Genomic DNA, 24,573 nt, shown 5'->3' on the forward strand with positions numbered 1-24,573 from the left:
GATTTTGTATATAAATGCTCACTTGTGGTTTAACTATTTAGTGCTAGAACTTGAAGAACAGCATACACATCTTCACAAAGAGGACAGTTCTGTTTGTGAGACTGTCAGAATAGAAGAAAAACAACAAGAGAATGAGGACAGTATCACAGTCAGTATTCAAGCATCAGGTATACTGGTTTTGGATATGCTTTATTTTATACAGCTTTGCAATAGAATTTTATATTAAATAGTACTAGCCAGACAAATATGGAAATTATTTGGCTGCTTGTAACTGAAAGTATTCCAAAGAAATATTTGTTTAGACACAGGTGTGAGAACAGGCTATGGACTTATGTCTTATGACTAAACCAAATTGCATGCAAACTAAATAGTACAGACTTGGAGTTATGTGTGATCTAGATCAGCAGACATGAAATCTCTTTGTGCCAATCAATAGCCTTAAATTACTATCCTGTATTTTTTTCTCTGACAGGGTAAATGAGAGAATTGGAGACAGAAGGGATTGGTGGTCATTTTGGTAGGAAATGTCTGTAACATGGTAGTAATCCAGTATGGATTTATCTCATACACAACTGAGCCTTACCCTGTGAACTCTTGCTGTTGTACTTTTCAAGACATTATGTCAAAGAATATGCACAGACAATTTTGTCATGCAGTAGAAATGATGAAAAAGAATCTGGAAGATATTTACCCAAGCTATTTTACAACCCCAGTTGTAAGAACGCCCAGTGCTAGAAAGGCCTAGTACTTTTCAATGGAAATGCATTCACTCCAACTGTGAGCTTAATGAGAGCCTCTTTCACAGAAACAGTGTAAGAGTAGAGCAGTATTTTCATCTGTTCTCGTGTGAGATGGGTATCACATAACAGCTATAAGCTTTCTTTATGTTTTTTCTTTAATAGATTTTGAAGCAAGACTCCTTTAATGCAACTGGGAAAAAAAAAAAAATCAAAGCTTTTCCACAGTCAAAACAAAATCAGCATTTTGCAAAAGTAATATTTACTGGGACTGAATGCCATGTTACAGTACTTGAGATAGCGTGTTTCACCATGATGGACTAGCACATGAAGGAAAGGAATCTTTATCAAAAACAAGCTATAGCCAAAGCAGAGTTTAGAAGGATTCACGAAAGCATTTCACTTAACAATGGAACATTGAAGTTGCATGATTAGAAATACACTTCGAAAACAAAATGATACATTAATACAGGAATGCCCGAATGATACTGTACAATGGGCATCCAAAATACTGTAGCATCTGACCTGTTTCCATAAAGACTGAAAAACTGGACATAACAATATACCTTTTATTAAAAAATGCTTAAAAATATGAAGTTATCAACTGCTCTTATGAAATAGTGCATTGACCAAGTGAAGTTAACTCAGCTGCTGGTCAAATAAAATAATTTGTATAGATCAGTTGAAGATATTTTTGAAAAAGAATAGTAAGTTTTTTTTTAAAATGAAGAGTCACAGAGTTCTGATCTTCTTGATGTGATCAACTCCACTGTTATTTTAAAAAAGGGCATGGAAGAATTTCACCTTCCTGCCTGAGGAAAAGGACATTCATTTCAGCTCATTCAGCAATTGACAGCTCTGTCGTGGATGCCAATAGCAAGAAACTCAGTTGTAATTTGGGAAGAATTTTTAAAAAGCCACCCAGAAGCTTTTAAGAACTGTTAGTGTGAAAGTACAAACAGACTAACAGGTTGGCTTATTTGGCCTTTCTAGACAAAGACATTAGAAGTTAAATACCAGGGAAGGGGATGGGCTGTTTAAGTTGAATTTATAGTAACAAGTGGACATAAAGGGACTTAAGTTTATCCTACAAAGTAGATGAAGCTGTAGAACAGTGGAATAATACTACAGTCTTGGTGGGAGTCACAGGAATAGAAAATCCTAACTTTTCATCATGGAGTTTGATCACTTTATGAAATGTATGGAAGAACATGGCTGCCTGCTGTGATGATTAGTGTAATTCTGCCATCCATGAGGCTCCCTGGTGAGCAACCCTTTTTCTATTAATGTTACAGCGTTCATGAGGAAGTCAGTGTTGTTTGTGTTTTGCTCTGTCTTTTAACTGTTCGTATCCAGGAATAGTATATTAAACCAAACTTTATTATTATGTTTTGTTTATTGTGCTATACAGAAAGCCAATGCCAGGCATACTGCCTTTTGGAAGAAGCAGCCACTCCTGTTCTAGAAGATTTGACACATATAAGCATGCTTGCTTCTGTAAATTGGAGATTTGACACCATTAAATTTGATCATACAAGATTTTTGTTAAAACAGCAAGAGAAAGTAATATGTGACCGTTTTAGGGAAGGTATGTCTTTATGAAAATAATAATAGGTTTTTTCTTCTTTAATACTAATACAGGTTTAATTGGTGGCACAATGTTCAAGGTATTTGATAATGATAAAACTTTCAGCAGGTTATCTTGTAGAGTTAGAGTAATTTATTTCAACTTTTATGTCCTAGCTCTTCAGCATTACATTGACTAAACTCAAAATTGTAACACAAGAAGTATTCTAAATGAATTTCATTTTTAAATATTTTAGCTATGTGTTAGAAATATTTCTCCTATATTAAACAATGTTTAAATACTTTTTCATGGTAGATTTTGAAAGTAAATCTGTCTGTGTGGTTTGTTATTTCATTGCTTCTAGTAGCTGTTGTTTGTCGCACCTGTATGATGCAAAATGCCAAGACCACTTTAGAAATTCGGAGAAAAATAATCCATATGAATTTGGTTTCTTTCTGACGTCATTTCTCGTCTACATGGCATGTGAAAAAAAACTATAAAACCAGAAAAACGGAAACAAAAGCCAGCAAGATCCGTGAACCCGTACAAAGATTTTTGGCTATAGATAAAGAGAGGGTCAGGAAAGCCTCGTAACAGAATACAGGCTGTGTTTGGGGAAGATTTAGAAAGCTGTTGGGTTTTTTGGATTGTTTTTTGAGTTGTACTGCTCACAGTTGAGAAATTAGTTGTTAGGATAACATAGAAGACTGTCTGCTACCTGACAAGTTTTACATCACAAGTGATTAAACATTAGCTATCTCAACTTTATTGCTTTCTTTTGAAATACGCTGAATGTATTCTTCTTAAAAGAAAACTAATGAAATTACAAATGAGAGAGAAAGCAAACAGTGCTGCAGAATGACAGGCTGTGGTTTATAGAATTACCATATTAAAACTGTGCGCAGCAGGGTATTCTTAATTTGAGGGAGTTTATGAAAACAGCTAACACCGTCTTCACAAACATAAGGGAGAAACTCAGTAGCTATATCTGTATCAGTGAATCACAGAAAGAAGAACATTATTGGGAAGATTACACAGAGAACCACTACTGCTTCTCAGAATCAAGGAAAAAATATCTAAGAGTCTGCATTTTAATTCAACACTAGTTTAAGAAAACTGCTATCCTTTCACATGCAGTTAATGTGCTGTAAATGTAGCCTAAAGAGCTGGGCCAAGTGCCATGCTTATTAATACTTCAGGGCCTTCTTTGCTTGTAGATTAGTTGTGCTAAAATTAGGTTGCTAAAATTACAGCAATGAAGTCAATGAAAATGTTTAGCAGCTGAAACACTGATGAGACAAATAGTTACTTATTTGACCTTCCTTTTAAGGGTGTTTTCTGAGGAACTGATGAAATTTACACATCCCTTCCAAAAATAACTATTGCAGGTTGATTTAGCTACTGTTATCTTCTGAAGTGACAGAGAAGTACAAGGGAGGTCTTGCATTTTGTTTGCAACTAAAGCAGGAGATAAGAATTTTCTTCCTGGAAGGTCCAGCAAGACTTGAATGAAGAAGATTCTAAAAGATCTAATCTATTCCTAATTAATATTTTTCTAACTGTATAGGAGATTCCAAAACCTCCCTGGGAACTTACTTCACTCCTCTGTCGGCTTCCGGGTTTCAAATTGTTTCATAATATCCAGTCTTATTCTACTTGACTCCAGAGTATGCTGGTACATTTTCTCATTAATCCCCCAGTGAACATACAAAGCAATCGCTTACTATGATGATACTGATCTATTAGAAGATTATTATTATTCCCCTGGTGTTTTTTTCTTTCTGCACCACATATCGCCAAATGCTCCATTATTTCATCATAAAATGCCATTGCCTACTCTCTCGCTTTGTTTCTAGATGGTATGTATTCCTCTCTGAGTTTTTATGGTGAGTAGTGTCAACAACTGGACATACTCCTTCAGTTTCAGCACATTCACTGACAGATGAACAGTCACTTTCTGTCTTTTGATACAGAATAACAGCAGGATCTTTGTCTTCTATGCTGTTTCAAGCTAATTCTTCTGTATGCTGTATTTATAATTTGATTTCTTTCCTTCCTAAGTGCTTCACTTGACTTTCTGAATTAAAAGCTATGTTGATCCCAATAATCAGTAGTTAATATTTTTCTTGTTTAATGCATCTTGTTCAGTAATTATTTGATCAGATCCACCAGATCCAAACATTCAAAAGTATGTCTATTTAGATGTGTTAAATGAAAATCCTGAGATACCAGGATCTTTTAAATTTGTCACATATGTATAGTGTGATTTGTGAAATTTTATATAGACCACACCTGTGTTTTCTATTTGTAAAGGTAAAATAGGTGAGAAGGAGATCACGTTGTTCAGACATGCTGCTCTGGTGCACCTGCTGGTTACAGGTCGAGATCTGCTATTAACATGTGGCTTGAACACAGCACTAGGTTTGTTTTTAGTAATGAATAATGACACCCAGAAAGCTTTGTGTGTATTCTGCAGTCCATCATTCATGTTAGGAAGCTGTGACTCTTTGCCTACATACCTCCCGTGTGGATATCTCCCATGTGGATTCAATATAATCTACTGCCTTTGCTTCCTTATTTCTCTTCCATCATTAGAAATGAATTCACTGCAGATTGCACTTAATAATGTATATGCTCAGTCCATGACTAATATAGCAGTCTTTATGTTATTACGTGGATTTGCCTAAGAAACATTCATGTGAACTTCCACATAGAGAATGGATTGTTGTGTATATCAAAATGACAGATTATTGGAATCTCTGTGGAAACTGAGAAATGTGCAGAAATGTCAGGTCCTTTGTTGTTTACAAGCAAAAGCTGCTGGTGTCTGCAGCTACAGTATGCAGTGTCTATAATTCTGGCTAAGGTCATACAGCAGATACTACAGGAGGTATAGCAGAGCAGTTTTGTATAGGCCACTTACGTGCCTGATTAGCAGTAATTGTATTCTTCCATGAAGTTCAGGGGTTTTGTGGGGTTTTTTGTTTGTTTTTCAGGGTTTATTTTGTTGGAGTTTGTTGTGGGTTTTTTTTCAAGATAACTTCACAAAAATTTATATGTAGATTAAACACAAACTTTGGCAATTATCTTTTATCACTGTAGTTACTTAGTTTATTGCTTTATTAACAGGTTATTTGTCCAAGGCAAAGGATATCTATAAAAACATCTTAGAATCCTGTTTGAATAACATCTGGAGGCAGTTGGAGATTGTACAGTACAGCTGCCAGAAAAAGCATGAAACAAATCCCAAAATAACAGAGCTTCAGTGTCAAATGTCAAATTGGATGCAAAGTTATGGAGAAAAACACAGTGTTAACAATGTAAACAATTTCTCTGAGCAAACAAAACTGCTCCAAACTATGTGAATAATTATAAAGCTGTTCTTCAACAAGGGTTGGTTTATGTAAGAAAGCCTTATAACTAGCTTTCCAGCTCACAGTACCTGTTAAATATGGGTAACATGAAGACCTGTATCAGGAGCAGGGCAGGTTTCTGTTTGTCCTTGTTGCATACCTGAAATAGCATGCACATTACTTTTAACATTGCCAGGGTTTTTGTCTTGTTGTAGGTGCTTTTGTTTCCCTGGTAAGTATGTTATACCACATCTTTTACTGAAAATTATATTATAATCTTTTATTTGAAGACTTCAATCTTTTGATGAAAATTCAGGATTGTACATGTGTGGCTCAAAGAACACACCATGGAGTATATGGGTGTTGTTATGCACAAACAACCTCTACTTAGCCCATGTATCGGGCCAATCTCCTGGCATTAAAATTATATAATAAGCAGATATCCATAAGTGATAGTTTATTATGGCATGGACGATAGAGTTTCAAGTTATCCAAAGATTTTTTTTCATTATATGTGAATACTTTGGGTGATACCATGCAGTGCAAAACACTGTTTTCCCTTGCAGAATATTTCTTGTTTATTTACAGAATACTTATCACATAATGAAACAGAAGGGATAAAATACATAATTTAAGTTCCCTGACTGTTTGGAATAGAATTTTTGCTGCTGAACACACAGCCAAAAAAGACAAATCTTCAAGCTTACTTTGATTTATTCAAACTTCTTTCTGTACTTCACTCCCTGGACCTCTCTTCTTTTGTTTTTGTGCACTGAGAGCTCTGAATGTCTTTTGATTAAATTTCCCTGAGAAGAAAAATATAGCAGCTTACGGTACACCCTTTTAGAATTTAAAATGCAAATGAAGCAACCAAAATGAAATGGTGTTGATTGTCTTGGTCTCTGTCCTTCATTAGACCCACTAAGCAGATTTCAGCATCATTTTCTTCTTAAGAGTAACGCATTTTGCTTTGTGATGGTAGGATTATGCTGTATTAGGAGACATATGACACCTTTGTCATCTTAATGTCAACCCAGGGGCAATTTTGTTCATCTTGGATAAGAGAGGGCTGAAGGGTGACCCTGTCAGTGTACAACTTCCTCATAGGAAGCAGTGGAGGTGGAGGTGCTGATCTCCTCTCCCTGGTGACGATCGATAGGACATGGGGAAATGGAATGATGCTGCATCAGAGGAGGTTCAGATGGGACATTCGGAAAAGGATCTTCACTGAGAGGATGGTCAGTCAGTGGAACAGGCTGCCCAGAGAAGTGGTCACGACATGAAGCCTGTCAGAGTTTGAGGAGAGTATCAGGACAATGCTTTCAGTCCTATGGTTTAATTTGAGGTAGGCCTATGTGTTCGACTCTAGGATCCTTGTAAGTCCATTCCAACTTGAGCGATTCTATCATACTATGATTTTGATTCTGGAAAACCATTCTATTTTTGCCGCCTGATTAGTCAACCTGGTGTTTCCTGTGCAAAGGAGAAAGAAAGATGTATAGAGGCTGAAAGAACAATTTTTTTACATTACTAGAGTTTCTTTTACTTGTTTTCTTCCAGATACTTATCATAACAAGGATGGACTCTGAGAGAGAGAAAGATGCCCTCATTCATTCTTTATCTAAAATAGAAGGTAAATAATTATTTTTATATGTATTTTTCAAAGAAAAAGTGGTTGTTATTGTCTGCTCTGCAGCATTCCTGTTTGTATGCTTTTTGCAGGTGTTTCTCCCTTTTCCTCTCATCAGGAACATTTCTATATACTTTGCCTACTGTTTTCTGTTTCATAATTCTTCCATCAGCTTTTTTCTTATTATAATTTTATTTTCCCCTGATTAAGAGTGCTGGTATGATCTTTCCTGTTCCAAGAGAGTGATAGTTCATCTCTCAAGTCAAAGATTTATTTAACAGAACACAAAAGGAGATGTGGGTAACCCATTGCCTAATTATAATTGCATCTGATCCCCTGGTCATATTGTCTCACTGTTTTTAGCTGGTTGGTGGTCACAACTTTCCTTCCGTGTAATCTTGTTGAGAGCAATTAGAATTTAGAAGCCTTAACTGAGCTCCCTAGCATAAAACTGTAAATGAGTAGTTTGGTACAGATCATTATTTCCCTTAGCCTCTGTTGCTGACCATGTTGGCTAATTTGCTAAATATGTGAGTATAGCTGTAGCAATCTGTTAAACTCAAGGGGAAAAAAATACTGTTTCTAGTATCTCTCACTGAGGGATTATCACAGTCCCTCACTGATACAAGCAACACTTTCATCATCATCGTCATTTTACTAGTGATTAACTTTCTACAAGCTTGTTCAACGTCAGAGATTCAGTTGGTGAAACAAACATGTTTTAGGCAGATTGTTATTTGAGTCTCTACTTACATTTAGAACTAGCCGCTGATTCCGTTCATATTGCTGTTTTAAATCCATTGTTTTAACTCCTTCTTGCGTCTTATCAACAGTGTCATGTGTTACATTGTTCTTTTGCCTTTAAAAATAAGGTTAAATTTCCTGTGCTTTTAAAAGAAGAAGGCCTGTCTTCTAGAATGTTTTGAAAGGGAGGAGGCATGTTCACAATGCTTTTACTAATAATATTTAGTGAAAAGTGGTTTATTTGCTTTAGGATCTTAAGACTTGGTTACAAACACAGTTTAATCCAACTAACTAAAGAAATGTATTTGTGTTATATAGATATCCCTTTCTGGCTACATCTTCCAGTCAAACTTAAAGTGTACATAAAGTATAAAGAAATATAAAGAGGCAAAGATGCTTCCTTTTGCACTAGCATTTACTTTTTCATTTTAAGGTAATGAAGTAATTGGTTGTGAGTTTGTGAGAAATGAAACTTATTTACGTTACTTTTTTGCTTGGGTTCAAAAACGGAAATTTCTAAATCATTACACCAGCCAGAGCAATACAACTGAAATTGTGTAGGACTTCATCAAGACAGAAAATGTAGCACATAAGATTTTAATATCCTGTGTTGTCCCACATTTGCTGCTGTGCACTGATTCATACCTGCAGAGGCTTATTTGTTTGATTAAGGCTTCAGTTCTCTTTATGCAGGTTTAAAAGCTACAGATTTGAATTCTGAGAAAAAAAGAACCCTTTTAAGTTGTAAAGATATCATAAGCAAGTAAGTTAAATTCTTGATTTTGGGGAACAAAGTCTTTAGTCAGGATTAGCATCACTGAAACTTTAGTTACTTTTGTTCATTTCCGTGGGACTTTCCAGTCTGGAGTAACAATTTCAGAGTAGGGATCTACTCTGTTCTCGGAGGGAAGAATTTAGGCAACACTCTAGTAAAATGCTTAGTTGTGAGGCTCAGAAGAACTTCAATAAAACATGCAATTGCATGGGTTTAACATTTTATTTTGTTTTTCATGTTTTAGAAAAACTTAAGAAAATGTGTAGGAAGGTTGGGGGAGGGCACTAGAGAAATAATGACAGATTATGACATTGCAAGAAAATATGTATCCTTCAGGTAGATAATTGGAAGGCAAGTACAGCTTTTAATTTTTAAACTAATTTTTAAGGAAATCACAGGTTTTAATTCAGGAAGGGTAAATACTTTTTGTAAATGTACTTTCATCAGTGATATTTCTTAAGAGTAAAAATGTGTTTATTTTGTTCTGAGGGTAATTCTACCTGAACTTAATTTTACTGATATTTTGATTTTTTTTTTAAGCCTTTGTAGATATTCCTGTGTTATTGTACATAATCAGCAAATTGGAGCTGACTTTCCGTGGACACACTTCTCATTAGTAGTGGAATATGATTATTCTGAAAACTCTTGCTGGAAAAATCTGTGCAAAAATCTGAATGTTACTTACATGACTTTTAAAACCACCCTCCCTGAAACGATATGGATGCGTAAGTGCTTTGCATAATTGTAATAAAACAACTGGGCTGGCTTATGAAAGGAAAGCATTTTCTGTTCCCTAAAAGGCCACAACCATATGCCTGTGGAATAGAATGTGTAATATGAAAGCTAAAGCTAAGCAAACAGAGCTGTTTTATTGATAAACCAGCAAGACAGGAAGGTGTTTTTCTTAGGGTGTGAGCTTTGACCAGGATGTAGTAGTAAATGTTGGTTGATAGAAGACTTATGCCAAGTTTGCAGGTTGTTTACAGTTATTACAAACTGTATCCACCCTTCCTCATCCTAGGGGGGTGTTGCTGTTGATGTAAATGAATATAAATTAAAGCTTAACTTCAGAGCAATTCAGAAGTTTCATTTGGGGGTGGGGGGAGCATATAAAGGAAGCATTTTAATGGATATGAATAAAAGCTACATTTTTCAAAGATATAGCTACTGAAATACCTAAACATTTTTGTTGTTGTTGTTATGAAACCATTATCTTACATGCAGAAAATATTTCAGGGAATCACTGTAGTTCCTTTCTTCTGGAGGTGCAGATTCCGTATGTATTTCTGACAACTGAAGGTCTTCTTAATATGCCAGATATTCTTCAGCTTTTGGAATCCAAGTGAGTAAAAATAACCTATTTAATCTTACTGACTATATGTTTTCAGTTTTCCAGGACATGTATCTTGTCCTATCATATTATCTAGTAGCCAGCTACCTGGCTATCAGGTACATGGCTGCAATTACACTGTTAGCATTTTAAGTTAAGAGACAAGAATGTATTTTTTTCACTGCAGCACCTCTTAAACATAGTGTCAGAGATACAGATGGTAGATTTCTTGATGCTGCTGAAGAGACATGCCGGTTTTGATCCTTCCTGTATCCTTGAGTCAGCTGTGAAGCCATTTTTGAGCTGTGTCTAATTACAGCTCAGTAGGGGGAAAAACCCCACGTTTGACATTTAAAATTAGAATATTTAATATGACTCTGACCTGTTCAAATTCTCTGTTCGGCCTGGCCGTGAGCTAAATAGTCAGGAATGCTTTTTGCTACTTTCTCACCAGCTCCTTTTAGCACCAATGAAGAAATTAAACATGTGAGCAAAGAACTATATGGTTTCAGAAAAGCTTATAGTTCACTTTTTTTTTGTTAATGTTGAATGCACTGCCCATACAAGTTCCTAGAGGACTTACTGCTGGTGGATTTAGGTTTAGGTCGCTTCTGCTTCCTAGGGACGAGGCCAATTAGTGTGACCAATGTCTCTTGTCATCCTACCCCCTTAGTCAGCCAAGACTCCCTGAAGGCCCTAAGCATGTGGTACTCATTCAGTGAGTCTGCTAATACAGCTGGTTACAGGAGGCTGTGTTGCTGGCAGTTCTCATTCACTCAGAAAAATTTAGGATCATACCAATGGCAGTCAGGGAGTTTTCACACAGTTTGCTTTCACTGTGCTGTACAATTGTGAAAGGAAGAAAAGAAATGCATATACATTTAATTACTCAAAAGGAGTATCTGAGTATATTTTGTTCATTTATCTGACTTAGTTTCTGTATTATATCTGTTTTTTTTTGTAAACTTAAAGGCTATATATTACAGTCCTGTTCTGTGTGGTTAACAACATAATTGAATTAATCCAAGAATGTTTCATTAAGTCACTGCTACACTGATACGTATCCTTCAGATGTATCTTGAAGTGAGCTTGAGCATTTGAGCAAGACCATGGTATGAAAGGACTGTGTAATTTTAAAAATTGTATTGAGATGTGTGTTATTCATTTCCTTTAAACAAATCTTATTATTTTACTTAGCTGAGATTTAATATAATAATTTTGCTTCTTTAGGTATAGCATTACCTTTGTTGAAAGAAGCAGCAGTTACTCCTTAAGGCTCTGTGGAAGTACAGATCAATATGTTGTGTTGACAGTAGATGAATGTACTGCTATCTATTTGCAGGTAAAAAAATGAAACTAGTATGTCCAGTTTCTGTTATGCATTGGGTCACTTCTGCAACCTTCTAATCTATCCTTTTTTCCTCATAGTTATATTGAATTCATGCATTGTTTCACATTATGATTTATTTCAAAATTCATTAACTCCAAAATTCTGCCTGTGCCAGTTTGACAAGTTTAAAATCTTCTCATATCTGTAACCATATTTCTTCACAGATGTGTAACATCTGACCTGAGATTGGATTGTATTAAATATAGTTAAAGGATGCATACTTGAAAATAGGATTATATAAAGGAATGTTCTAATAACAAATTAAATGCATCTGTGACTGCATTTTCTTACCAGTATGCATGTTAATTCCTCCCATTTCAGATAATTATCTGAATTAGTCTAGAGAATAGTTTGTCCTACTTTTAATAAAAAGTAATAGTATAAACAATAGCATAATACTTAGATTCTGGTATGCAGATGACTTTACAATTAGAAGAACTGCTACTGAAAGATAGATAAACAGTAAAATAATTAATATTGCATGCACAACGCATTCCTACATTGCACTGCAAATGCTACTGTAGTTAATGATGTTATACTTTATATATTCCATGTAAATATAATATGATTTGTATAGGCTAAGTAAGTATTTCAGAGGTTTGTAACAGTATTTTGCATTACTAAAGTTCTCAAAAATCTTAAGAACATCCTAAAAAGTTAGTAGCAGTGTTTCCTAATTACAGGAGGGAAAAAGAGGTATGAAGCAGTAAATGAAACAAAATAAAAGCTAGGAATACAATCTAGCTTTCCTCACCCTCAGATGTGTCTTTAATACCTGTATTATCTAGCTATATCTATGTTTGATCTAACTTCTGCATAATACAGAGGTGCACATTAAAAGCTTGTGACAGCCATGGTAATATATTTATTTAGTTTTTACTTTTTATATTAATTTTGCGGTAGACTATGGAAGAACTAAATTATGAGAAATCCTGTGAAAATGTAATATTGAAGCTGATGGTACTCTCTCTCCAATATACGTGCTGTTGGATTGTTTTCTATTCCAGAGAAAGACTGAGTTTAGAGTAAGTTATTAAATTCTTGTGTTGTCTTGGTATTTTTAAAACAAACTTGCCACTAAAGGAAGGTGCTTATTAGAACAAGCTAACACTGTTTGTTCTTTTAATTTCTCTGTAGGAACATGTTTCTCTTAGAACAACACAAATATTGTAAACTCATATTTCTAGTGTGCTTTGGGCTTTTTATTTAGTTATAGTGTTCTCATGTGCCTGCTGAAAAACTCAGTGGAATCGTAGAAGTAACAGTGATCACTGGAGATGCAAAAAAGAGTTAGCAAAGATGGCTATTATGTGTTAGGATTGGTTTAGGATTACACAAGAGATAAAGAAATGGTTGTTACAAAATAACAGGATTTGAGACAGGTAATGCTAATGTGAGGTGTATTTAAAATCAATGCATCCAGAAATTTCACAAGGCTAAGAATATTAACTACTGCAATTATTCTTTATAACTGTTAGAAGTAAATTAACCCCTACAAATACATGGTTATGAATTACTGTATTATCATTACTGTATATCATTTTCAACAGGGAGACATTCCTCAAGTGTTCTTCCATCAGTAATTCTGCTTTTACTATGGAAGCACAGGTTTTTTTATATGTAGTTCATAAGTGTAAGTTCCTTTACTATCTACTGTGAGATTTTTTTTCTGTGAGCAAGTGGTAAATTTTCCAAATATCACCTTTCCTCTCTGTGTGATTTTTCTCCAGTGACCAACCCTGATCCCATCCTTCTGCTCCAAGCCAGGCTTGCTTTGCTGTAGGCTGACCCCATTTTGTTCCTCACAGTGCATCTTTCAGCCCTCAGTCACTCAATGTGCCTTAGTTCTCCTTTCACATATACTAATGCTCAGACTGCACTAGCATTCTCACTTCCGGGAATGAAACAGACATTTATTAACACATGGAACAACAATTTTTGTATTATTACATATGCCTATTGAATGTTAACAATCCACTTAAACTGTTTCATAGGTACAGTCTCAGGGGAGATACTGTGCTTAACCTTGTCTTAATTTATGCCGCTCTAATTGAACTGACACAAAAGTCAGAAGACTTTGAAGTAAAGGTAATTCTTTTGGCGACGACCTTTCTGTTTTAATCTTCACTGTATGATATTGTGAAAGTGCTTAATCAAGTATATAGTCTACATCAAAAACATAACTAAAAAATTACTAAAATAAGTGAGAGGACATTAATTCAGTGCTTCTGAAGTCAGTGAAAAGACTGTGTTGCCTCCAGTACAAGTTGGATCAGATTCAAATAGCAGCTGAAGTGGTTTTATGACTAAGAGCCAACAAATGAGATTGTACCTGTAGTTTTATGAATTATTAGAACATGTATTAACCTTGTTTATGTCTTAATTTGAAGTTTCAGATTAATATTCTGCTACTAATGTAGCAGAAGAAAATAAAGTGTCATTTTCTCTACTGTCAGCTAATTTGCAATTTTTTCAATGTGGCAAAATAAATTAACTTTTTCATTATAAATAAGAAAATGCAGTATCTAGAATAATCAACATTTAAAAATGGGACAAAAGTTTCATTTGGTTTACCAAGTTGGTGACTGTAATGTATTTCTTTTGCATGAGGCAAACATATTTTTAGGCATTTTTTACTTATTTGCATATTAAAATTTGTTTCAAATTTATCTGGTTAAATGAAGGTTAAAGAGAGGGCAAAGCTTTTTTCATGCTATGTACCCAGCAGTGTAGTTCGTCTGGGTATTACTTACACCTTCAGTTGTCATGTCTTAAACTATATTAGGCATCTCAGAATTACCGCTTCTGTTAGAAACTCATGTTATACTCATGAACTTGATTACATATAAAAGACCTATAGGGTAAACTACTTTCATCTACATAGGATTTGTGTAAATACGGAGTGTAATTTGCAGCCAGGCTAGTAGTCAGACATTGGAGTTCCTCTGTATGATAAGCAGGGATCAGGTTTAATTACTCCACATTACCAGCTGTTGCATTTAGGGTCACCCTTAAGCTTTCCCATTTAATTTAGCAGATTAAGACATTCCTTAGTATAAGGGGGTTTTGACCAAAAATATTATGTATCAATTACTTTTAGGTAGTTCTTGTGCCAGGGATTGAGGAGACAGCACTGATAATTCGTCATATTGCTGACAACATTTTCATAGCATCTAATACAAGTCCTCATGACTGGTTGAACAAATCCTGGCTTTCTGTCTTGCCATCTGAGGTTTGTCTCTTTCCACTGAATCACACTATTTTCTTCCTGTTTCTGACTTAGAAATTTCTAGGCTTTTTTTTTTGTTGTTGTTATTGTTCTCTTAAAATATATTGTTGAAATAAGTATTATTATATACAGAAACAAATACTTTATATGTATCTTTGTACATACATATATAGGGCTGGAGCACCTCTCCTGTGAAGGCAGGCTGAGAGAGTCGGGTTTGTTCAGTCTGCAGAAGAGAAGGCTCCAGGGAGACCTTAGAGCAGCTTCCAGGACCTTAAGGGGACTACAGAAAAGCTGGGGAGGGACTTTTCATAAGGGCCTGTAGGGATAGGACAGGGATTTTAAATTGGAAGAGGGGAGATTGAGATTAGACATTAGGAAGAAATTCTTCACTGTGAGGGTGGTGAGACACTGGCACCAGTTGCCCAGAGAAGCTGTGGCTGCCTCACCCCTGGCAGTGGTCAAGGCCGGGTTGAATGGGGCTTTGAGCAACCTGGTCTAGTGGAAGGGTCACTTGCCTTCCACTAGAATAGTGAATAGTGCTGCTAACAGACTTGCTTTAATACAAGATAGCAGAAATCTCCTTAACTGCTCATGCAGTAGCTGACATTTGGTATTTACAATAAGATCTTGAACAGGTCCATTAGTCACAGTCAAATATATGACTTTTATATTAAAGTTTTCAAGTTAAACTTACAGATTCATTCATTTTATGTGGAAGCTTTGAATTCGTGTAAAGCAAGATCCTTTTTGGGATTTGCACAATTCAGCATTTTAAATCAGGTATTGACATGGCCTTTAAAGTGTGCAATATTGGACAAAATATTGTTTTCCAATTTAAAGTTTACCAGTAAAAATCTGAGAGGAGTCACTGATTGTATTTTGTCTTTGTTAAAGGTATTAGATCCTGGCACCTGCTGAGTTCAGAGTTTCATGAAAGTCAGGAACCAGAAACTGTGATTCCTAAAATGCTACAGTTCTGAACTTTTTGCCCTCTGTGTGACACTTAGCCTTCCCCTAGCAACTCCTGCTTTAGGCACATGTCTCATTGGTGTTTACAAACACTGTGCAAAACAAAATTAGCATTGTCAGCTTATTTTGACTTAAGGAATCCTCTTCAAAATGGAGAATAAACAGTAAATGTGATACTGTGTTTTCAAATCAACTTTACATCATTCACTAGTTTCACCCTTTAGAACAGAAACAAGCATCTTTAGACTACTTGCTTTTTATCAAACTGCTATGCAGAACTTACTCTTGCAAAAATAATACAGTTATATCTGTAGTAAAAAAAAAGTTTTCATCATGCTATAGAAGTACACTATTTGAAAGCTGTATTTCTATGATCCACTGGATGATCTGTTCGTAGGGATACCATTCTTCAAAAAAAAGAAAAAAGGAAAAAAGAAAAAAAAAGTTTGTCAGATATCAATCTAACTAAATAATTTCCATTTCCAGACAGAGAAATGCCTGCTTACTTTTCCATGTGTCAATCCTCTGGTTGCTCAGCTTATGTTAAAGAAGGGATCTTCACTGAATAAGTTGTTTCTTGCAAGCCTTGATCAACTTCAGGAACTTCTGCCAGAGGTTCCAAAAAGAGTTTTAAAGGTTGGCCAAAATTAATTTATGTATGAGATCAATCTTTTTGCACTGTTGTAATACAGCTGGGTTTTTTTATTCTGATGCTACATGCACATTTGCTGATATCTTTTAGAAATATCTAAAGTGTTCAGCCTGCTAATTCTCAGCAGATTTTGTGAAGTCAGTTCTGGGCTAATGAAAGAGAATAAAGTATATTAAGGTATTGATTTTCCTGTGTTTCAAGAGACAGGCTATTACTTACTCTCGTTATAAATTTAAGACAGGTGGAACATTGTCTACTGTACGTGCCTCTCCTTCTGTATTGATCTCTTTTTTTCTTTCCAGTAAACAAAATATTATACGTCTTAGAATCCTAACAACTGGTTTAACTTTTCATATTTGTCAGTGTAGACACGTACTACAAACACTCCTCAAGATTCTTTTTCTGTTTCAGCATTTCAGTGACATGACGTCTTCATACAGCCAAACGGCTGCTGCTCCTCTAGAAATACCAGTGAAACATGCACCACCCCCCAAAAAGCAGAGTAACTTCAACACATTCTATCCAGATTATAAACAAAACCATCAGTCTTTAGGACTGCTTGGTAAGACACAAAACACCACAGGTAATATCTTCAGTTACTGGGAAAATGTAGCTAAGTGAAAATCTGAGTGTATTAGAATCTGTATCTTCTAATAATGGAAAGGTCTGAGGAGACAGACTGCAATGAAAATGCTCAATGGCATCTTGATTTTCTGTAAATTGTAGAGAAATAAGCTATCTTTTCATTCTCCAAACAGAATGATTCAAATTTTTCTCTACCAGGAGCATCTCCTATGAGTTCTGAAGCCTTAATTCCTCCACTGAATCCTCATCGGGGTTTTTTTTACTGTGATGCTCCAAGCTATTTGCAAAAGAAATCATGTTCTTCAGAAGCAGTTATGGGAAGGAAGCAAAATTTCTTTGCTGTGCCAAAGGACTGTGAAGATTTTGCTCATCTAGATGTTACTAATTCTCTTCATGTTCAAAGACAGCCTGTGAAGATGCATTATAGCTCTGATGATTCTTCCAAAAACTCTGAAAAAGATAACTTCTTTGCAACTTTTGGTGACTGTGAACCTCAGGAGAGCTCGCAGAGTTTTCTAGGAGAATTCAGAGACACAAAATTTAAGAGCCCAGAAATTCTGATTGACCAGACCCCATGGAATGACTCTTCATCCCCAGGCCCATGTGATTCATTTGCACCTGATGGGTTCCTCTCTGATTTCTTTGTTGACCCAGATGATCTTCAAAGTCTGAGTTTTCACCAAATAGGTAGAGAAACTAAAGAAAAGAGAAAACAAAGTCTGCCATTCTTATGGACAAAAGAAAAAAATAGAACAGGTATGTTCAAAGCATATGTTTGCTGAAATTCTATTTGTAAATCAACTGAAACAGAAATATTTGTATCACTAGATTTTGTATGTTCTTCAGCTAGTTGTTAAAACAAATGCAATCCAACTGTTGCATGTTTCCTTTACTAAAAAACTTAACTTCCATGTACTTGTCTTCTGTGTTAAAAGATTCCTAAACATTTGTTTTCTGGTTTGAGCCTAAAGAATATTAAAAACAAACAAACACACAAAACCAAACTAAAACCAGAATTGTGTTACTGCCATTATTTTTCCATGGGAAAATATTGGAAAATACAGTTTCCCAATATTGTAAGATTCATCCTCCTCTTTCTTTGACAGTGCCTGAAATGTGTGTAATTATTATGCCTGAATTTATTTAAAATTATGAGAAAGATAGCTTTGTAAACATAGGTTTGGACAAAAGGGTTGTTTTCTCTGAAGGCCAAAAAGTAGGTACAGCAGATTCTGAGAGTAAGATATAGATACTTCTAATGGCTGTGTTTTGCTATTGGTGTAAATGGACTAAGAATTTCACCCTGACAACTCTAAAGTTTTATTCATACAGCTCTCTTATTCTTGGATTATGGTTTTTTAACTAATGTCTCCAGGGCTAAACTGTTTACTTGAGATCATTCCAAAGCCTATTTCTTCAAATACTTCAAATAGATGGTATAGTGTGTACTTCAAAACTTTGTTTACCCTGAAGGTGTATACAGACCTTACATAAAATCTTCTGGATTCCCTCTTTTTTTGTTGTTGTTGGGGTTTTTTTTTGTTTGTTTTTTATCTCTGGTTTTCATTCTCAAATATAGTTAGCTTGAGGCCTTTTTTGGTAAGCCATAATATGTATCTATGGATTCCTGAAAGTGAGAAAGCATCAGTAGTCCCTGTTAGACAATGTATTGCAGTATCATATATTGTAGGGTGTTTTTTTAAATTCTGCTGCTTCCCTATAGGTGAAGTGCCACATTCTTTAAAGATCCAGGGTTAAGCTTCTTAAATAAAGAAGCCTAACTCCTAGTACAGATGGTATAATTTATGTTTTCTTGTTGCTACCTGTTGTTAAATCTGTTGCTAGTACGGCAAGGTCAGCATAGCATTAAAATCCTTTCACTAAATAGATTGGACTCAGTCCTGAAAACACAAGTAGCTAAGTGATACCATTATGTTTCTTGGGCTGCTTAAGGTGATTATGCAAGTAAAGAGAGGAAAATTTAATTGGATATGGTGAACTGCTTTAGAGTTTCAGCCTCTGTGAATTAAAATGTTTATACAGAAACTCTGAACAGACCTGTTGGCTCTCCATTGTGATTAAATTCGAGACCTGGGGTATTATGGGTAGGTAACAGTATTTCAGTAGCCTAAAACTGGCACTGATAGTATAAAATTCTGAAGACTGTAGTTTCAGTAGAGAACAGTGCAAATTCTTCTAGAATCAATTTTACACTATTCTGTAAACACTGTGATCATAGAATCATAGAATGATAGGATGATTTGGGTTGGAAGGGACCTTAAAGATCATTCAGTTCCAGCAGCCCTGCCATGGACAGCAACATCTTTCACTAGACCAGGTTGGTCAAAGCTCTGTCCAACCTGGCCTTGCACACTGCCAGTGGTGAGGCAGCCACAGCTTCTCAGGGCAACCTGTGCCAGTCTCTCACCACCCTCGCAGTGAAGAATTTCATCTTAATGTATAATCTAAATCTGTCTTTCAATTTAGACTGCTCATCTTTGTGGCCTCCTCTGGACTTGCTCCAACAGGTCCATGTCCTTCTTCTGTTGGGGATCCCAGAGCTGAATGCAGTGATCTCTGAGTAAAAAGCTTTCTGTAATACTCTTCCCAGTAGGGCAGAATTATACTTAAATCTGAATCAAATAAAAAACAAAAAGTGACTTGCAGTTTAGATTTGGGAAGAATAGGCTTATTTTACTTAATTATTCAATAGCCAGGGGAAAAGTAAGTATACCAAATAGTTGTGCATGCTAATGCAAAACAAACAAACAAACCCCCACAAGACACAAAACCAAACCCCACCTTAATACTGTGAAAGCCTTCTGAAGGCCCAGATTTAAGAAATGTGAAACACCAAGTTTAAGAAATTTGCATAAAGTTAAAAAGACACATTGGGAACCCCCAGGGATTTCTTCAAGCTTCAGATCAAATTTTTATTAAGCCACAAACAATGCCAATATTTCCACTGGAACAGATGAAATCCTAAGGTCAGTGTTAAAGATTTCTGACGATACTTTTTGTGAAGACTAAACACGATTTTCTTACAGTAACTTACTTTGAATAAGCAACTACTCAAATATTTTACTGTAAAAATAATCTTAGGAACGTAAGTAGCTTTTTTTAAACAATTTAGAAACATGAACATAGCTCTGGTTAGAAAGAAACAACTTTCACAATTATTAAATAGTACTGAGTGTCGTATTAATGACATTGTATTTGTAGTTTATCATGCGTAAGATTTCTTTCCACTTCTTTTCCAGATTCAGGATTTGCAGAAGTACCAGAGTTCAAAAAACGGAGACTAACATATGAAAGAGTCCCTGGAAGTGATGGACAAACACGTCTTAAATTCTTTTGAATGGGATGGAATGGGGATTTGTATACTACACACACTTTTTAAACTTCTTAGTCTTTGAAGGGAAATAGATTAAATTGAACTTTTTTGTTCATTTTTAGAGAAAAATTAGGGTTTGTGAATCCTTACTAATTCAGAATTCTTCTGTATGTTTTAAAAATTTTACTAAACAAACTGGTTCCTTGAACTTGGAGAATTACTGTTTCTCTGTTCTCATGGGTGATATAAAGTTACTTTATCACTCTTTATGCAAAAAATAAAATATGGATGAAAAAAAACCCAGACACTGAAGCTAATGGAATTTTTAAGGCACATGTGTTTATTCCCTGAGCATGCAGCTTTACAGGCTTAAAGACAGATCAGATATGCTGAACTCTCAAGGATGCTCATAGAGTTTTAGAGCTTTCTTGCACTCACAGCTGTGACTCTCTGTATTTTCCCTTGGGGGCAGTTCCACTTCTTCACCTCTGCAGCTCCTTTAAGAACTCATGTGATAAGTTCATGAACTGCCTTTTATCATAATTAAGCTACAGGAACAACCTATTTGTTTTATGGACAGTTTTATTTGTTTTATGTAAGAGATATGCTGAAATTTACGACTCTGATAGTTTTAATTCAGAGAGCTTGGCTGTGACCCAGCTCTCTCATAATCTGGTGGAGGCCATTTCATTGACTGAAATCCACATTTTTCAGTACTGCTTACTGTCGGCAAGCAGGGAGATGGAAGTCATCTGGGAGGCATTGACAGATAATGAAGGCTACAGCTGGAAGAGGTAAGAGATTAGTGAGTGGGGTAAAAAAAGACATCTCAGTTGCAAGCTACAGAAGAGAAAGGGTAGAATAGTACCTGAACCTTCACTTCCCATCAGAAGTTTGGCAATGAAACCGGAAGTATGTGTGGGAGCAATGGTAGACAGTAACTCCGTTCTGCTGCAGGAATGCATGCACAGTTTGCACCCGCATGCCTGCCAGCTCCAGTGCCTGCTCAGCGGCCTGCAGCTGAGATGATTCAGTTTTAGCATTCACAAATCTTTCCGAGTTTGATGCAATAACAGAAAGAAAAATGAAACAAGTTTATGGTTTACGCTTTTAGTAAAATACTTTCTTGCCTTTTTGAGTCTTTATTAAGTGCATATTCACTTCTTGGATAAATGTAAACCAGCATTTAGGGGAGAAAGCTCCGGTCTCACAGCAAATGGAGTGCTGATTTTTAGCTGAGATTTCCTAAAACCTATGACAGCGCTAACAGCAATTTTAGTTCACACTAAGTATCTCCAGACTATTTGTATCCAAATTATTTGCAACACTTTCAAAAACACCTTTCAAGTGTAACTTAAAAAGAAATTTAGCAGAATTGCAAACAGGGTTTCCCTACTTTGCCCATAATAAGAGAAAAAACTTAAATGGAAATTGCAGTTTGCTTACTATTTGTGGTCCATTTTTGTGGTCACTTGACCTAACCATTTTACTTCTCTTTGATTCATGGGTTTGGCTTTGTCAGAGCTGCATCCCAAATTGCCAGGCTCAGGAATGTGTTCTTTTAGTAGTGCAGCTCAGCAAAGCCTCAGTCACAGACAACCACAGTGCAGCAAATTATAGCTGCCCCTGACAAACTATTTATTTATGTCCTCCTATCACACAGGCAAAGGCTGATGCCAGAACTTTTACATGGGCAGTCTTGGAAGACTGGCTCAGATGATCTCTAGATCACTTCAAAAACGAGGGCATGTTGCCCATGTTCAGTAAGCAGAGAAAATTCAAGTGCTGTCTAAGTTTCCATACTGTAGAAAAGATGTCAGTGTACAGTTAGTTACTGACAATGCAGTGGCAAATAGGGGCAAGGGCTTGCAATGACCAGTCATTTTTACTTTATTTGTTTATGACTCTTGGTATCTCACAGATATGTACACACTAGCAAATTTATCATAGGTGCCATTCTCACCCCTCCTCCCACCTGTTTAATGTGGAGGATTACTGCACTGTAAAAATGCACTTCCCTTCTCCCCCAGATCATCTATAACTAAAAATAAGTAGGAAGTAACTACCTCCTAACCACCAGTCCTCAGTCAGTGGGGAAGGACACTCAGTTCTTGGATCAGATTTGTAAACTGCTCAGTGATGAGGCAGATGGCAGCTGTAGGTGGGAGAGAGCTGAGCTGAGGGACTGTGAGAGGTGGTGGTGGCAAAGGGAGCCTTGTGTCTCATGTGAGGCATTTGGTGCACAGTGTGCGCTCACTTGATGTGCTTTATTGTGGGCATCCTGTGGGACCTGCTGCCATGAAACCTGGTATGAAGGCCTCCTGTGTGCTGTGTGGAGTGTTAAAACCTAAGCAGGCAGCCCCCTTGGATGGTCTTTGGGAAAGAAAGCCAAGACATTGTTACATGTCCAGAGCTGCCCATCCCACTGTAGGTAGCATCTATTAAAGCAGGGGCAGCAAAATGCAATTCTTATCCCTGTCCAAACCACCCCAGCTGTCAGTTTTGCAAAGAAGAGTGCAAACATAACTGTAGCTGGAGATGAGACATTGTCCTATTGGTGAGGCAAGTAAGAGAGACCCTGTTCTGCCTGCAGCAGACAGATGCTCAGACTTGTTTGTCAGGTTCCTGCAAGTGAAAAAAGGGACCTGCAAAAGCTGAGCTGATAAAACACAAGCTGCTCCATTCCGTCAACACAACATCACCAGCAGCGGCATGCTTTGTAAAACTGACTCCCAACAGGAACCCAAGAGCCTCAACACCAACTAACCCTGCTGTGGAGCTCAGTCTGACACCTGGCTTTTGTCATAGACCATGCCTTGGGAGGGCAGAGGTGGCATTGCTATCATCCATCTCCCTGCTTGTACCCTGCAACTCAAATCAAGCTGAGTAAAGGAGCACACCGCTCTGAAGAGACTGGAATGTGTTTTCCTCCTGAGACTGCAGAATAACCACCCCACTCGCTGGTACACCACAGGGGAGTGCTCCTAGTCCATTTCACAGCTGACGCATGGTGTTTCTACCCTTGCTGGTGCAGGATGTGGATGCAGTCAGGACCTGCAGAATACTCAGTGCTGCTCCTCCAGCACCTGTGGAGCATGGTGCTCCAACTGAAAGGTACCGCATGGGGCTGGGCATGGCAACCAAGAGACAGCAGTCATGTAGCTGGGTGGCAGCAGCTGCTTTCTTGTGCACACTGTAATTTGGCAGTTTGTTATGCCAGATCAGCAGCCACTCCAGAGCCCAAGCTTCAAGCGAGGACACTAAGCAGGGAAGTGTATGCTGCAAGGGAGCCTGGACAGAGAAACAGATGTGGGGACAGGGAGAAGGTTTCACTGTGGGAGGTGAAAGAAATATGAAGGGCTTGCATGGGAGGGAGTGGCCAGCAGCCATCTGATGGCTGTTAGCAGGCATTTAATGCATATTCTCATCCCTCTACACCCTCCCCCGACTTGGAACATTTTGACCTCAATCTGAGTGTCTGACCAGTTCTGTGCAGGCTTCCTGCAGGACAGCACGCATGAAAACCTTTTGCCAAATAGCTTGAGGCCTCCCCTCCCACTGCAGAATCAAAGTATCCTCTTCCTTACAATATCTTCTCTTTGTTACAATTAAACAACGAGTTCAAAGCCTGGGAAAGTAGGGAAAGGAATTTTATTTCCAAACTTCGAAAAGATTAATACAAACAATAGAAAGTAGACAACATTACAAAACTATTAAAAAAGTTAGTTGTCCTTTTAAAAGTGCTCTATAAAAAAAATGAAGGCAAATGACCAAGCACATTTTAGTATTTTTGCATGTTGTAAACCTTGACAATTACATGTACAACTATCTTTGGGTGTTCACAGATTTTTAGTGTCTGTTTGGTCACAATTTATACATATCAAGGATATTCCACCACAACAGTACCTTTACTAATACTAATTCGGAGAGTGTTACAGATTAGAGGTCTTGTAAGAAATCCTTTTCTTTTCTTGTAAGAAAAGGCCTTAGGAATCAAGCCTGTGCTACACACTGTGTCCAGCAGTTTCTAATATGTGTCATTTATGGACTTAGATGCACTTGAAAAAGAACTGTAGTTGGTTCCAGTTTACTAATAGAAGCAAAATTCCACTGAGAACATGAGTTCAGTACTAACAGCTTTTAGTTTCATACTTTAAGAATTCACTTTTTGAATGTTTTATTGGGGGGGGGGGGGAGAGAAAAAGAAGCAAATCCCAAATAGTTTCTATTCTCATTCCAGTGTAATAGTTTACCAAGATGGTAATTTAGTAAAAA

General features: G+C 36.6%; 1 protein-coding gene across 7 annotated transcripts in view; it reads left to right on the forward strand.

The window, feature by feature from the left end:
• The window catches only part of SHOC1 (shortage in chiasmata 1), a 46,322-nt gene extending 25,722 nt beyond the window's left edge, over positions 1-20,600 (forward strand). For 3 of the 7 annotated variants that reach the window (XM_062624264.1, XM_062624266.1, XM_062624269.1), the window contains 16 exons: positions 42-167; positions 2,149-2,325; positions 4,618-4,725; positions 5,434-5,619; positions 7,216-7,290; positions 8,725-8,794; positions 9,347-9,531; positions 10,031-10,148; positions 11,367-11,478; positions 12,430-12,551; positions 13,521-13,614; positions 14,627-14,758; positions 16,214-16,363; positions 16,791-16,941; positions 17,163-17,720; positions 20,225-20,600. In XM_062624264.1, coding sequence (XP_062480248.1) covers positions 42-167; positions 2,149-2,325; positions 4,618-4,725; positions 5,434-5,619; positions 7,216-7,290; positions 8,725-8,794; positions 9,347-9,531; positions 10,031-10,148; positions 11,367-11,478; positions 12,430-12,551; positions 13,521-13,614; positions 14,627-14,758; positions 16,214-16,363; positions 16,791-16,941; positions 17,163-17,720; positions 20,225-20,322 — 2,462 coding nt within the window. In that variant the 3' untranslated portion in view covers positions 20,323-20,600. The remainder of the gene's footprint in view (positions 1-41; positions 168-2,148; positions 2,326-4,617; positions 4,726-5,433; positions 5,620-7,215; positions 7,291-8,724; positions 8,795-9,346; positions 9,532-10,030; positions 10,149-11,366; positions 11,479-12,429; positions 12,552-13,520; positions 13,615-14,626; positions 14,759-16,213; positions 16,364-16,790; positions 16,942-17,162; positions 17,721-20,224) is intronic. The other 4 variants (XM_062624265.1, XM_062624270.1, XM_062624267.1 and 1 more) reach the window with 2 other exon arrangements.
• The last annotated feature ends 3,973 nt before the right edge of the window (positions 20,601-24,573 follow it).

This window comes from Pezoporus occidentalis, unplaced genomic scaffold (assembly GCF_034315485.1).
Source record: "Pezoporus occidentalis ecotype Australia unplaced genomic scaffold, CSIRO_AGI_Poc_V1 ctg264, whole genome shotgun sequence".
In the NCBI taxonomy this organism is placed as follows: Eukaryota; Metazoa; Chordata; class Aves; order Psittaciformes; family Psittacidae; genus Pezoporus; species Pezoporus occidentalis.